This window comes from Epinephelus fuscoguttatus, linkage group LG9 (assembly GCF_011397635.1).
Source record: "Epinephelus fuscoguttatus linkage group LG9, E.fuscoguttatus.final_Chr_v1".
NCBI classification, from domain to species: Eukaryota; Metazoa; Chordata; class Actinopteri; order Perciformes; family Serranidae; genus Epinephelus; species Epinephelus fuscoguttatus.
The window spans coordinates 19,877,871-19,893,515 of NC_064760.1; the positions used below are offsets into that span (position 1 = coordinate 19,877,871).

Here is a 15,645-nt window from a genome sequence, read left to right on the forward strand (position 1 = left end):
ATGATCACATTTGGGATATGATGTTTACATGAGCATAGAGAAATCCAGTTATTCATATTCCCTGAATTCATCCCAGTTTCTTTCGGAATACTGCAGCTAGCATGTTCAGGTTTCTCCTAATGTAACACGATGTTGAATTGGATTGGTTATTCATTCCTCCTTATTCATGTAAACGCATTCATTGATCGAATCACTTCCTACTGACTGTGTAGCGTGTAAATCATTCACTATATTGTCCATGGTATGTTCACAACGTTCCCCTGTTTTCAGCCTTTATGCTAAACTAAGTGGCAGCAGGTTCTAGCTTCATATTTAACACACAAACATGAGAGTGGTTATAATCCTCTCATTTAACATGGAAAGAAAGCGCTCTGTTCCTTTAAGGGACACATTTATACCAATTCAACATGAACATTCACTAATGAGGTTGCTCAGGTGGTAAAGGGGGAAAAGCATTCACCCACCCAAACCCAGGATCAGTCCCAGGGAGCAGTGCTCCCAAGCTGTTTCCATTAAACACAGTTGACAGTGTTAATGGGTGGGAAGCCAGTGAGGGATTACGTTCCTGTCACAGCGCTAGCAACTCCCACTGGATGGCCTGTCGACACTGTTACTTCTGTGTACAGCCTCCCCAGTGGGAACCTACACAACCAGGAACTGTAGTACAAGGAGTACTGACCAATCCACATTATTCAAATAAAATGCCAAAAAAAAAGGTCTGAATGCTAATTTTCTTTTGTTACCCAGCGATTATACCATGTTTATAGGTGCATTTTGGGCACTTTGGGTACTTTTGAAGGGAGGGGTACAACAACTGACTGGCAAGTAATGGTACTTCAATGTACCTGTACGGTGTACATTTGTACTTCAAAGAGTACAATTCTGCTCTACCTTTTCCGAGAGTGAAAGATATTTCTAAAAGTAGTCACACCATCCATTGACATTAAATATAAATCTATATAACAATACACATACTTTAATATGTCTTAACACAGTATCAGCATGGTACCTATGTGACCTCAGAAATAGTCTATATATAGTGAATCATTACATTTCAACATGCCGGTCTTTTAGAAGGGCATGTGTAGAGTTTTTGCATTAGATACATTCACGACACAATAACATTATTTAAAATGAATAATGTTCAGTGGGAAATGCCGTAATATCTGCAGCATTTACAACTAACCAAATATGTGATTCATTGTCTTTTTCAACACACTTAAGTATGCACACAAGTCACTAATTTATTTCTTTACATAAACGATAAGACAGCACAGCTGTCTCAGAGAAGAAACTAGTACAGATGTGATTTACTGTTATAATAATGTACCAAATAACACACCTATCTTTGAGCACTGGTCTGTTCTTACAGTGTATTGACAGTGGTGGTTTGAGGAGACTTGAAAGAGGCACATTTGAATTTGGATAAAAGTGATTTCAGCTCGCTTTCCAGAGCCGTTACGTTCAATTTTTCGCGCCTACAAAGAAATTCTTTAGACATTTGAAAACCAAAAACCCAACTGGTTTGCCGTTTTTTTTAACCATCAGACATCAAACGAGTAATTTATTCCTCCATCTCCCGACTTTGCCATAACTCAATTCTGATTATAACAGCTGTGGCTGCAATATTCAGAGTCTGACTGCTTTTGACAAAAAGGACACATCAGTAGAAAAGACGACACATTATAAAGTCAGACAGGACATTTTCAAGTTCTAAGCTTTCTCCCTGAAGAGCCAAAAAAAACATAAAAATCTTGTGCCACGTATTCAATCCAAAAGCCGCATAAAAGGAGACAATTACACAAACTGCCTTTTTAAAACACAACTCTGCGTTAAAGGAATTATTCAGGTATTGCATCAAATGGGGGGAAACTCCTTGCATATACCAACCACTGCTTGGCACACACAGACTTTAGGCACAACATCAGGAAACAAATCCAGCTCCCATCTTGTGCAATAACTCTGACATCAGGTGTAGAAGTTTAAGAGGTGCCAATTATAAGTCTGTTAGCTTAGATCTGACTCCCAGAATCATTGCTTTGTCTTTACTACGATTTCACACGGGACATCTGACTCGTCGCCTGCAGATTGTCTTTCTTTTACACCATATTTGGTTATCAAATCATGGAGGAAACAGGACAAACAAACCTTACCCATCACAGCCAAGAAACAACCACTGATAAAGATACTGCATCACTCATATTCAACCGTTTTAATGACACGATCTCACCTGCTTTAAGGCAGTTTGTTTCTTAAATCAAGAGCCACATTCTTAGAAATCTCTCAACTCAGCCTCTTTAGTATAGAACTGATTGTATCCTAATTTTATCACACTGTCAATTTGTAGTTCTTTAAGGTTGCTGCACTAAACAAAAAGTAAAGTCTCATTTGCTGCTTTTATTTAAGTACCAGATACTGACTGTGAAACCAGGGGCTAAAAAACTGATTCAAATCTAACTAAACATTCATGAAACGATATAAATTTTAATTGGCGATCACTGTTAATCCTAGATTTTCTTCGACAGGTTGACACACAGTATGTATGTGACAACAGGTATTGCCTTTAATTGCAAAAATAACAACATCTCTCAGTGTATGCTGTCAAGTGTTTTGAATTACGTCGGGAAACTAAGTCTCCTCTGCAGTTAAGCAGATAAATCAAAGGCACAAACAAATTAACAACGACTCGTTGGCGTTTCATCAGGCAAGATGAGACCATGAGAACAAACTTAATGGTACACATAGTACAACACAAATGTTACATTTGTAGCCATCTTTGAAACGTAAACATGACATGATATGAAACACTCTTTCGTTTCGACAACATGTACTGGTTGTAGACCAGCAGCAGGTCCGTTCGCCGCTCAAATGGTCTCAATTTCCAGAATTTCTGACTTTGGAACAGTCAAAAGTGTTGGGTCGCCTCATGTGATGGCTCCAACCCATAAAGGGCGTGTAGTCTTAAGTGTGTGTGTGTGTGTGTGTGTGTGTGTGTGTGTGTGTGTGTGTGCGCACATGTCTGCTGCACTTTTAAGGTGTGGGCATGTATGGCTGTAAGAACGAGGGAGCTCTATTGCTCAGCCTGATCAAGTCAGAATGCATCAGGATGGCTGCTTTAAAGCAACAGTAATACGTCCAGGCTTGTATTGCGTCATCGCAGCTTCGTTAACGTTCGTAATATCTCGTAAAAGAGGTTTCACACTCAGTCAGTGTGCACTGTAGGCGAGGCACATGTTTGCTGCATTCAGAAAAGATGACCACCCTGGTAGTGCGCAGGTGTCAGGGACTTTAACTGGGGTTTCGGGAAAGGCTTACTGAGTTTAGCGCCATTGGAGCCGCCACCAGCAGTTTGGGGATGGGACAGAAATGGGTTTCCATGGGAACACACTGGAGCTCCACTGGATCAGGGGTCAGGAGCTCAGACGGGTCTACTGGAAGAGAGAAAGGCAGGGGTGTGAGGAGGAGCAGCAAAATCACAGTTAAAAACAACAGCCTGCCATGATTCAGTAAGTTTATACTAATAATGTAGAGCCAGGACTTTAGCCAGAACATGACAGGATTTGGTTTTTAACAGCAAGTGGTCAAGGTGCAATGAAAGCATGTATTTCTGAATAACTGTTACTATCATTGTTGGAAAGGAAACTGCCTGCCAGCCATCATATTATAGTTTAAAAATCTGCTGAATTGTGTCTATTAATATTTTTCCTTCTACATTTTGTTCTTCATTTCAGATACATAAGCACATTCAGGCCATGAAGGAGAAGTTGGATTGGAGAATTGGAATACTTGACCCACAACATGATCTTGTGTGCATCAGTTACTCACCCTGTGTTACACAGAGAATATTTTTGATGAATTGGAGTAAAAGGGGGCCACGTTTAACCACACACAACTCATGTAGCAAAATCCAAGTGCACAAATGTGTGTTTGAACTCAGCTCCTGCATTTCATTGAGCAGAGGTCAAACACACATGCTTTCCCTGGTGCACTACTTGTCCATACATGAGATGGCAGGTTTAAAATAGTTAGGTCTAAGTGAAAATGCATTTGTTTGGGGAGTACTGAGCACAAGACTGGATGAATGAGACTTGGATTATACTGCACAAGTTGTTTGAGAGTCTGTAAACACATGTTTTGATAGAGTTTTGCTGTTGTTAAACACTTTACTTCAATTCATCAAGAATTTTCTCAGTTTTTGGATTCTTCGTTCACCATGGAGGCGCGAAAAAACAAAGTTCTCTTCACAAATTCAACGTACCACAGGGTGTAAAACAGATATACAAATATTAATTTTGTGTGTGAAGTATTCCCCTAAAAAGCAGCACTAAAGATTGGTGGTGAAAACTCCTTAAAGTAAATACATATAACATAAGCATATCACACTGTATATTGGAAAATATAATATAAAAATGTATATTTGCTGTATTGCTCTGCCACAGGCAGGTACTAAACCCCCCTTGCTGTTTGGACATTTTTGCCATGAAATCTGTCCCATCTGTACGACAGAAGGCAAATTAACACTGGATGTTAAAGGAAAGAGAAAAGCAGAAGCGTTTAAATTACAGCGGTTTTGCTACTGATGCCAGACCACATACTGTGTGTCCATAGATTACATAAAACACTGAGACAAGACAGTAAGGCATGACACACCAAACTACAACATTCAGATGAAAACAGTTAGGTATCTGAACTGTTTTCATTTGCTCACACCACAACAGACTGGAGAGTGAGGACAGATGAAATGTGAACATAACACGTGACACTACAGGCACCTGATGAGAGTGGACCACGAACAGGACTCAGGACCTACTCAGCTAAAAATAAAAGAACTGAAACGAAAGAGCAAACCTGATTCGAGGCGGCAGATTCAGCGAAAGGAACATTGGTGACTGGGGTCGAAGCCGACGAAACAGTGGAGGTGGTGGCACCGTGCATCATGGGAACTTTTATTCAGGCGAGTCAGACGAAACACAGAGGACGAGGATGTGGGCGGGGAGGAGGAGGAGGAGGAGGAGGAGGAGGAGGAGGAGGGAGGGAGGGACAGGAATGATATGGTTACCATGGCAAAATGTGTCGGATCAAAAGTCATGGCACAAGTCAAGTGATATTGCCAGGATGAATAAACAATCAAGACACATGCAAACGAAATAAGAGATAAAGGAAATCACATATTTAATTAGCCAACCAGTTACAAAACAAAAGAAAATGCACTGTTTCACCAACAAATGGTCGTTAAACAAACAATACACAGTCATACAATCTGATCAGACTGGAGTATCTGATATATTGTATTCAAATGGACAAGGCATGTGTATGGAGCGAGCAAATGATCTGTAACAGACAAAAAACTCCTTCAATAATGTCACAGCTTTAATGTGACAGTGGTTTATATCTTCTGATGAAAGAGTCCTGTGAGTTGATAATCATAATATATCTGTAATTTAGTGACTGACTTGTCTTCGCAAGATCAATTTCAACATCTAGATGTCCTGTGATGAAGGTGCTGTGGACAAACACAGCACTGACACATGAACTACAAATTAAGATATTTGTATGATTTCACACACATTTGATCTGCTTTCTTTCAAGTCGGTAAAAGAGATAACAAAATAATTTGACTTAAAGGAAAACACAGTTAAGATTACAAGTCAAAAGAAGTTCAACTACAGTAGTCCTGTGTCTGGAGGTGTTTTGTTAAGCCTGTTAAAATAACCCATGATGAATTCAGCGGAGGGTATGTCAGCTTAAACCAGTTCAGACCAAAGATTAACAATGAGATGAATCTGTTTTAGAACTTTGCAGACAAAAGTTGTAGTGGTGTGAACTGGTCGTCTGAGCTCGACTCAAGCCGGCTGATGGTGTCACCTGCAACCCAGCAGGTCAAATCAGCTGGGCTGGTTTTAGAGTGTAAAACACGTCACCTTTATCTATAGCCAATCAGCTTGTAGTGAAGTCAGCAGGTCAAGTCAAAATGACCACAGACAGCATGTTCGCCTGTAGCTGCAGGTGCTCTGTCCCTGCCAAGCCCTCTGTTTCCGTCCTAACAGCGTGCCAGTGTCAGACAGTGGGTCGCTGCTGCTGCTCGCTTATGTGCTTATGCCCCTCAAACACACACACATTCTCATTGACTAACTAATTGGCGCTGGTTACTTATATTATTGTGGCATATCTATTATGAATACAGTCTATCTGATACTTGTTTTGTTTCTGTTTTTTGCCATTTCATCGCTACTACAAATGCAGCTGTAGCCAGTATCTCACTATACTATCCTCATTCATTTTTTAAGAAGCTACAAATTATATTCAGCCACAAAATAAGCCTGAAAAGCTGGAAATCAGAACGGAACTACAGAGAGTTGATGCATAGAGATGATACTTAATCTCATCTAACGGCATTGGTGTGAACCAGCAGGTTTTTACAATGTTGCAGGATGGCGCGTTGCAAGTAGCTGCACGTTTCAACTCGTCTCGTCGCAAATCTTTGGTCTGAACTGGACTTCAGAGACCTTGGCTGTATTCAAAACGGCCTATTATATTACCAGTACATACTGGGGCTGTCACTTTCTGTTCAGTTGGTCAATATGTTGTTAACCAAATTCTCATTGGTAGAACAATCACTGGTTTTACTTTAATGAGCAGTGGCGTGCACAGACTTTTTGAAGGGCAGGGGCGAAAAGAAAAAACGTGTTATCATGTTTTAACCAGCCAAGAGGGCAGTTTAGTGTGTTTTTTGGCTCCAAAGAGGGCACTTTAGCATGCATTTTGGCTCCCAGGAGGGCACTTTAGCGTGCGTTTTGGCTCCCAGGACGGCACTTTGGCTGCCAAGAGGGCACTTTAGCATGTGTTTTGGCTCCCAGGAGGGCACTTTGGCTGCCAAGAGGGCACTTTAGCATGTGTTTTGGCTCCCAGGAGGGCACTTTAGCGTGCGTTTTGGCTCCCAGGAGGGCACTTTAGCATGCGTTTTGGCTCCCAGGACAGCACTTTGGCTGCCAAGAGGGCACTTTAGCGTGTGTTTTGGCTCCCAGGAGGGCACTTTGGCTACCAAGAGGGCACTTTAGCATGCATTTTGGCTCCCAGGAGGGCACTTTGGCTACCAAGAGGGCACTTTAGCATGCATTTTGGCTCCCAAGAGGGCACTTTAGCACGTGTTTTTCAATTGGGCCACGGGGGGGGGGGGGGGGGGCACTGTGTTATATAGTATATAACATTGTTAACCTCAGAGTTACCTTCTGTAGTGTCCAGTATGTCAGATTTTTCTCACCAGTCCTGTTCAACCTTTAGTGGCAAGGCGGACTTGAGCATGCATGCAGCTGGGTGCTTCCAATAATACAGTGTTCAGTTTATGCTCACACAATATTACAGTGAAAATCCCATTTATTTTTCACTTAAGGCACTGTAATTGCCCGAACACAGAATTTACTTGTCCTAAGCCCGTGTTGATGTCGAGCTCTGTGACAGACAAAAAAAGCTTTGTTGAGTTCACCCTCATTTAGTTAATCTAGAGATAATGTGCAGAATTGTTTCCCCATCAACTAATCAATTGGTTGAAGAGTAGGTAGGGTTTTGGTTGACCAAGACTTTCTGTGGTTGATTACAGCCCAAAATCTAGTAGGCAGTATGCAAAAGAAAGCAAAAGACCCGGATGTCAAAGTGGTTCAGCAAAAAATCTTCAGTCGACCTTGCCTGATGTATACCACATTGCAAATCGCTGGAACAACTAACGACTAACATTAATCTCATGTGAGGAGAACCATTTGCAATTATGACAAAGCTACATCTGTAACAAACGTATAACTAAATTTGTCCAACTACTGTATTCTAAACATATCTGTAACATTTAAGTTAAGCCTGCTAAGCTAACACTCGATATTCCAAAGACAGAAACATTAACCTTAGCAAGCTGTTAATAAAAACACAAAACACAACATGCAGAACTTAAATCTAATGGTCAGTTATAATTTTTGTTGTTAGGGACAGAGCAGAACATAGAGGCCTATATCCACTGGCAAACTGCCGCTATACAGTAGTGGTGGGTTGCTATTATCCGTGCTATTGTTAACTTTTACTTTCCAAAACTGGAAATTGGCAAAGCCTGGCCGAGCACCAACCATTTAACAGTTTAATACTGCATACTACTAATGCACATACTGCATTTATTGGTAGTATGTAGTAGGTGGTTTCAGATACAGTCCATATATTTTTAAAGCCCCTGTGCACCCACAGAGGTGTTTTCTTTTATGTTGCATATTTAAATCTGTTCTCAGTCAGGAATATGTGGGTGAGTACTAATGTGTTTGATAGAAATCTCACTCACACTGCTGATGGTATTGTTTGTCGGGGCTGAAGAACATTCAGTGTTATTCATTAGAGTTGCAGATGCATACAACAATGGGGCAGTATTTCTAGCTTTATTTTAATCAACCTCTTGCGAGTCCTTCAACATAATGAAGTGCTGTTAGGCAAGCTGGATTTACTGCCAAATTTATGGAAACCACATTGGAGACAGTTCATGGTTGTGGAATGAACATTCAGTTCGCAGGCAATAGCTCTGGTGGACATTCCTGCAGTCAGCTTGCCAGTGGCACACCCCCTGAAAAATTGCGACATCTGTGGCATTGTGTTGTGCGATACATAAGCACATTTTAGAGTGGCCTTTTACTGTGACCATCCCAAGGCACACCTGTGCAGTAATGATGCTGTTTAATCTTGATATGTCACACCTGTCAGGTGGAAGGATTATCTTGGAAAAGGAGAAGTGCTCACTCAGGATTTTAGCTAATTGATGACCAAAATGTGAGAGACATGTATCTACTGAGTGCATTAAAACAGCCTCAGATCTTTAACTTAACCCTGGGGATAATGGGAGCAAAAACAAATGTGTTGTGTTTCAATTTGTGTTCAGTGTACAATGCTGAACAACCAGAGAACTTCTGTAGAGTTTCCAACTGGATCAAATAGAACAAAAATCAGAGAGCTGGACTACAACTGCAGCACAGCAACACATCCTGGAAACTTAATTTCATCATGATTTTATAACAGCATCAGTGGTAATGTGATATGAATGGAGAACACAAATACACACACACACACACACACACACACACACACAACAACACGTCTTTAGGGAAACCTTTTATGATGCTATCTACCAGATTTGTGACTGAGATTAAGATCAGCATCACCACAAATGATAGTGCATCTCCCTTTTGTGTGTGTGTGTGTGTGTGTGTTGTGATTCTGATGGATCCTTAATATTTCAGCAGTATATAGTATTTTTTTGTAATCCTTGTTAACACTTCAGCACTGGATTGTCACAGGTGAGACGCCTAGCTCACTGGTCTGGATTCTGTTCAAGTCCACACATACAGTATTAAATGTACTGAATAAACTGAAATAAACATGTAACCTAAGTAAATTGTTAAAAACGTAGCTGCAGTGACGATCATTCTGTTTTCTATGATTAACCTACAATTTATTCTGATATTTTCAGTATCAGTTTTCTGAAAATTTTCATTGCACAGCCACCATAAAACTGGGAAACACTTCTCTATACTTGGCTCAAATAAGAGTTAAATTTCTGGGAGGTTTAAGGGGGCTGGTGCAGGTTGGGTTCAGGCACTGAGTGTTTTCATACAGCATACACACACGCATGCAGACATGAACACACACCAGGCATGCTCGCACAGAAAAAATGATGGATGACTTGCTTACACAAAGCATGACTCAAACAGGACGTTAATGTGACTGCAGACAGGCAGACATGATGACACACAGACATGATGACACACAGACATGATGCAATGACAAAGACGACAGGCTGAGACCTATCATATGGTCTTCAGTGGCTGACACAATAATGTGCGGTACGTGCCTCTATAATAACAACCTTGAGGGATCATCACAGTTTGAGCTCATTAACTGCAATTTTATTTTACTGAACGTTACTGCTGAACTTCTACCGATTACTGTCCAGTACAGGGTGACGTCAAAATCCAACTACAGAAACTTGAAGCTTGTTAGAGAGTAGAGCTCCATCACAATAACATTTAGTCCCCTTTACTCTACATCACAGTAACGCTACTGTCATAAAATACAGATACTTGTGACATTAAAGATACGAAAGCTATATGACCACAGCTGCACCTGCATTTCAGTCTAGTCCATATTCTGGATATACAGCAGTCAAAACTCAGATTTTTAATATCAGAGCTTTCTTTGCTTTTTAAGAGTTTTTAAAACATTATCTGTTCTTTTCAGGGCCCTGGTGATCAAGTAATTTAAGGCTCTGTTCACGTAATTGCAACATCCCCTGTTTACGTTTGGCCAGGGACATTTTCTGTCTACTTTCTCTCAAAACATCAGAATTTCAAACAAATACTAAAAAAAAAACCTCAACAACAGGGAAACTAAAGATTAACTGAACTTATTTAAGTTATTTATACTGTACAGGTATGAATTTAAAAAAGTGCTTTGAAATCATGATCTAATATGGCTTTGCGAGGTTGTTGGCAGCACTGTAAAACATGCTGCATGCTTTGTGTTTAAATGTACAGCCTGTAGGGGTCTCTTAATCAAAACAATGACAGCAGACAGAGCAATGCCGTCAGTTTAGGATTCCTTCGGTGTTCATTGTTCAGGAGTTTCTTACTGGGAGCTGAGTTATTCGCAGAGGTCTCCTCTCCAAAAAAAACCCCAAAACAGACCAGGTAATTTAAACTGGAAAAAACACTGAATGAAGCAGTTTCACATTAAAAATCAGTGTTTTTCTGAACCTGTTTGGCACAGCAAGGGCTGGATCCGAGCTGCTGACAATGTTTGTTCAACTTGTTTCTCTGATAACTTAAGATCCAGACGACTGATCAAATGACTAAAATCCTTCATCTGGTTAAAACATATCGTTAAAAACAACTAGGGTTTGCAGCGATATACCAATTTCAAGGTATAATGTATAAGTTGACAGTAATTGTACCATGTGCATTTACTTATCTGCGATATTAAAGAAAAAAAAACCCCAACTGGACATTGAATCTCCCCTTTATTTCAGTTATTTTCTAAGGGAGACTTTATATCCAGTTATAAAATGCTTGTTTAACCATCAATAAGCCTTACGTTTTCATTCATTTAAGGGTCATTCTGACTAATGAGAAGAGAAATTCTTTAATAACGTGATACCATGAAACCATGGCATTTTCTGAGACGGTTATGACAGTTATCCTATTGTGAAAATCTCATACCTTTGCAGCCCTAAGACGACCAAGATCTACAAAAGTGTTTCAATTGAAAGGCCATTTATGACAGCCCCAAGCAGACAACTACAACACTGATTCATGTGCAAAGAGAAAATGACGCCATTGACAGGTGACGGTGACCAAATAACAAGGACCTTATCCTTGTTTAAAATGAAAGATTTCTCTGGGTTTGAACATTGTTGGAAACATTTGGGATGATGTAAGAACACAACTCAAAAAAACCCCAAAACAAAACAAAACATTGGTCCAATTGTTTTTTGATATTTTAATGAAGAGAAGTCACATATTACATCTTTCACTGGTTGACAACATGCAAAAGAGTACGGTCATGTTGCAGTTAATCATTCAGTCATGTATTACAGACTCCCGTCCACTGCCACACACAGTGAAGTTACTGATCTCCAGCTATGATACAGCTGACCTACCAATGTCTCCTAAGGGCAGCATCGTGTACACAAAAGAGCCTGTCACATTATGTGAAGACACAAAACAAGAAATGGATGAGAGCAGACGAAGAGTCAAAGACAAAGACAACGAGTTGAGGTAAAGAAAAAGGGGTAATCATCAACAGCAGGTTGAGCCAAGTCGACAGGTTCAGGTTAGTGCAGTCGACAGTGTCGCAGTTAGTGCACACACGTGAACCAACACACAAAGACACACAAACAAGCTGATCAGTAAAAAGCAAACTGCTTTCAGCTGATGAGCAGACACTGAGGCTTTGATCAGTATCAGTATGGTGTAGGAGAGATTTATCCAAGATAGAAGCTGTGTACGACAAATGAATGCAGAAGTATTATTCAGTGCGCACAGACCAGGTAGTACAGTATGTGGGTGTTTTGGCCTCTATGTTGTATAATTTAGGAATGTGGTATATCAATTATTCATGTCTGACAGCCTTCAAGCATTTCACGACTCACTGTTTCTTCACAGCTAACATGACATGAAAAATGTCTCTTCAGTGCTGATACCTGCTGACGTCCCTGGTATCACTATGTGCCAAACACGTCAATAAAATGCATTCTCATGTCTGTTTATATCTCTTTTCTTCAATCACACTTATTAGTATATAAAACAGAAAAGGCAGCAAATCTTCACATTTTTGGCTAGAGCCAGCAAATATTTGGTATTTTTGTTCGATAAATAAGTTTAATAATTAAGGGAATTTAATAATTGTTGGAAATGAATTCTATATCAAATGACTAATCAATTTCATGTATTTGTCTTACACTATGATGTAATGCTTGTTTGTGTAGACGAGTCTCTGCTGATGGTTAAAGGGAAACTCTGGTATTTTTTAACCTGGACCCTATTTTTCTATGATCTTGTGTCTGAGTGACTCATGGGAACAACTCAGGTAAAGTGTGCACCTTCAGTGTACGTCCTCTAAAAGTGCTTGTTTCTGCCACCGACAGGCTGAGATAGTTGTTACGAGTGTCTGACAGAGAAATGAAACGTTAATCCATACCTTTTCTTTGTTCTGGTCTGTTTTGTGACCAAGTCTCGCTTCAGGAGAAGTCATTTTCACTTTGTCGAAATCAGCTTAACATTCAGCCATGACTTGAAAATCTCTTAGAAGAGTACTTTGCCACAACAAACTAATACCAGCACTCCTCTCTTCAACTCACACTGGAGGCTCCACCATTTTCTTACTGCTGGAAGTCACCTCTTGTGAAATTTCATGATGAGACCTCTCGTTATAGACACAAAGCGGACCATAAAGAATGAAAGGTATAGAAAAATATTTCAGTTCTCTGTAGAGTCCTTTCCATAATGTTGTTAGACACTCGGGATAAGGACCTGAGCCTGTCAGTGGTAAAAACAAGCACTTCAAGAGAACGTACATTAAAGAGGTGCACATGCTTCAAGTGGTTCCATAGTAGTTTGTTTTGCTGCAGCCATTTTGCTCAATGCTGGACAAATTTCAAACATTGTTTTTCCTATGAGTCACTTAGACACAAAAACTTGGGAAAATAAGGTCCAGTTTCAAAAAATACCAGAGTTCCCCTTTCAGTAACAACCACCAGATATCCATTTTTTTTTACCCCATAAAGGATTTTTAGGGGAGTTTTTCCTTATCACCTTTGAGGGTCCAAGGACAGAGGGATGTTGTGTGCTGTTAAGTCCTCTAAAGGCAAATTGTGATTAGTGATGTTAGGCTTTAGAAAAATATGTATTTCTTTAAAGATTTTTTTTTTTTTTAACTTTTATGCCTTTATTTAATGGATCAGATTAAGAGGGAAATGGGACGAGAGAAAAAGGACAACACACAGAGCTGAACCCACAAGGGCACTGCCCCTGCACATGAGATGCCTGCTACATCCATTCTTGTATTATAGTAAACAAGCTAAGGGCACTAATGACGGACCAGAAATGTGCAACAACATTTTTTTGCCATCACTAGATATCAAACAGAAGCCAGAGACAGTGCTGTATTAAGAAAGCTGTAAATTCACCACATCCAAGAAGAAGAGAGAAGGTTATGTTATATTAGAGCCTTACGGGGGAAAGTTTCTCCTCCTCCTCTGTGCTGCTACGTCACGTCCGCAGCTGTTGGTACCCGAGAGTAGTGTGAATGTCAAAAGTGCTCACTTTGCAGCAAAAAGCAACTCTGTAACTGAATCTTCATATTTCTTTTACAGTTTGGAGTTTGGTCTACGTTTGCAAGAGTGAGACAGAGAGGGGCAGGTCTCTCTCTTGATATACCTTTTTACTTTCTGTGTCTGCGGTAGTGGGCATCAGAAAATGCGTAAGTACAGTATAGTAAAGTATCAAGTATAGTCCTTGAGTAAATGTTCTTACTAACATTACAGCACTGACAAACAGTCCCACATGGCTCGACTCTGACGTGTGTATTACTTGTTTGTTTGGACTGCGTACTGTAATGTAACTTTGGTTATGGCTCCAACAACTCATCACACTTCGAGCCAGAGTGAAGCAAATGCAAGCAACACAACAGGCAGCATGATCGAAAGGAATAATAGCAAGCAATAACACAACATGCATTCCGTTGCAACTACACCTGTAACTCTCTGTATCCTGCAATATTACCTCATCACCTCAAGTCATAACCCGTGCACTGTCTGCCCAGAACCAAGTGCCATGATTCCAGTGTACATGTGTGATACCTGTGTGTATTCAGTGTGTGTGGAGACTCACCAGTGGGGATGAAGGCTGGCTGCTGGAGCTGCATGTTAGCCAGGGCTTGCTGGTAGTGGAACATGCTGGGGTTAAAGACGGCGGCAGCTGCTCCGTTGCTCTTCTCTAAGATTGGCCTCTTTGGTAGCTGCTGCATGGCACCGGGACCCAGAGCCTGGCCAGGAGAAGAGAAGTTATCTACTATCTGGCATTAACTCAGTATAACCCTGTATTCTGAATCGCATACTTTTTATTTTTGCTATTGGTACGTATTGTAGCTGCCCTTACAAAGGATGCACTATGCATAACATTGTCATAATATTGCACCATGAACTCTAACCCTCGAAGTCTGCAGATTGTCTGCTTGAGGCCCCTTGTGGACTGGATGAATTGTGGTACTCCCAGACTTGACGGGAACACGCCCGCAAAGTCTGCGAGTCTACCAGTGCATTGAAATCTGGACATTTGGATTCAGCCTTAGAGTCAACATCCAGTTGCCGTGGATATTTCTGTTTACCGCCACAAGAGGACACTGCAGTATCTCAGATTAGCTGAAGTGATGTAGGACAGCCTAGAGGTCAGGCCAAGAGCAAAATGGGATTGCTATGATTTCATTCACTAATGGGGCCAGTGCTAAAACATCAAACTGCAGTGGATGATAACCACGAGAACTTTTGACTCACAGTAGGGAGATTCAATTATAACATAAAAACACACTTATATATAACATTTTAGGACGTGGTGCCAAGCTGTCATTTCAAAAATGAATGTTTTTAATTTTCCTGATTAATTTAAGATTAAATATATGAATAGAAACAGCAAAAAAAAGAAAAGAAAAAAAAAACTAAATGAATGCCAGGATGTATAAACTTGGATACTTGTGTTTATAATTATACTATTTTTGCATCTTTTTCTGATACTGCCTTTCTTGTTTTTCTGCATCAGCACTGCAGATTGACCTGATTATGTTACAGCTGCTCTCAATGCTAACTTTAGCCCCTGTAGCTGAGAGTACAGACTCAGACACATGCACAGTAGCAGACATTCATGAAAAAACATAATCCCTAGACTACATTATCAAATTTCAAGCTGGCTGAGGGATACTGTGATACCCTGATCCTTCATTGTACCAGTAAACAACATCCAAGTAAAGAACAAGAAAATCTTCTACTGTTTTTCTGCCGCGTTGAGGTGATATGGTGAATGTTGATTTATAACTTTAAGGAGGGGAGTATTGGCTTACACCTGTGTGTGTATCATA

General features: G+C 40.3%; 1 protein-coding gene across 4 annotated transcripts in view; it reads right to left on the minus strand.

The window, feature by feature from the left end:
• Positions 1–948: 948 nt before the first annotated feature.
• Positions 949–15,645, minus strand: part of mbnl3 (muscleblind-like splicing regulator 3) — a 40,593-nt gene continuing 25,896 nt past the window's right edge. For 3 of the 4 annotated variants that reach the window (XM_049585057.1, XM_049585059.1, XM_049585058.1), the window contains exons 6-7: positions 14,406–14,559; positions 949–3,431 (exon numbers count right to left, since the gene is read on the minus strand). In XM_049585057.1, the coding sequence (XP_049441014.1) occupies positions 3,289–3,431; positions 14,406–14,559 (297 nt within the window). In that variant the 3' untranslated portion in view covers positions 949–3,288. Of the gene's footprint in view, positions 3,432–4,848; positions 4,944–14,405; positions 14,560–15,645 lie in introns of all 4 variants that reach the window. The other variant, XM_049585060.1, reaches the window with a different exon arrangement.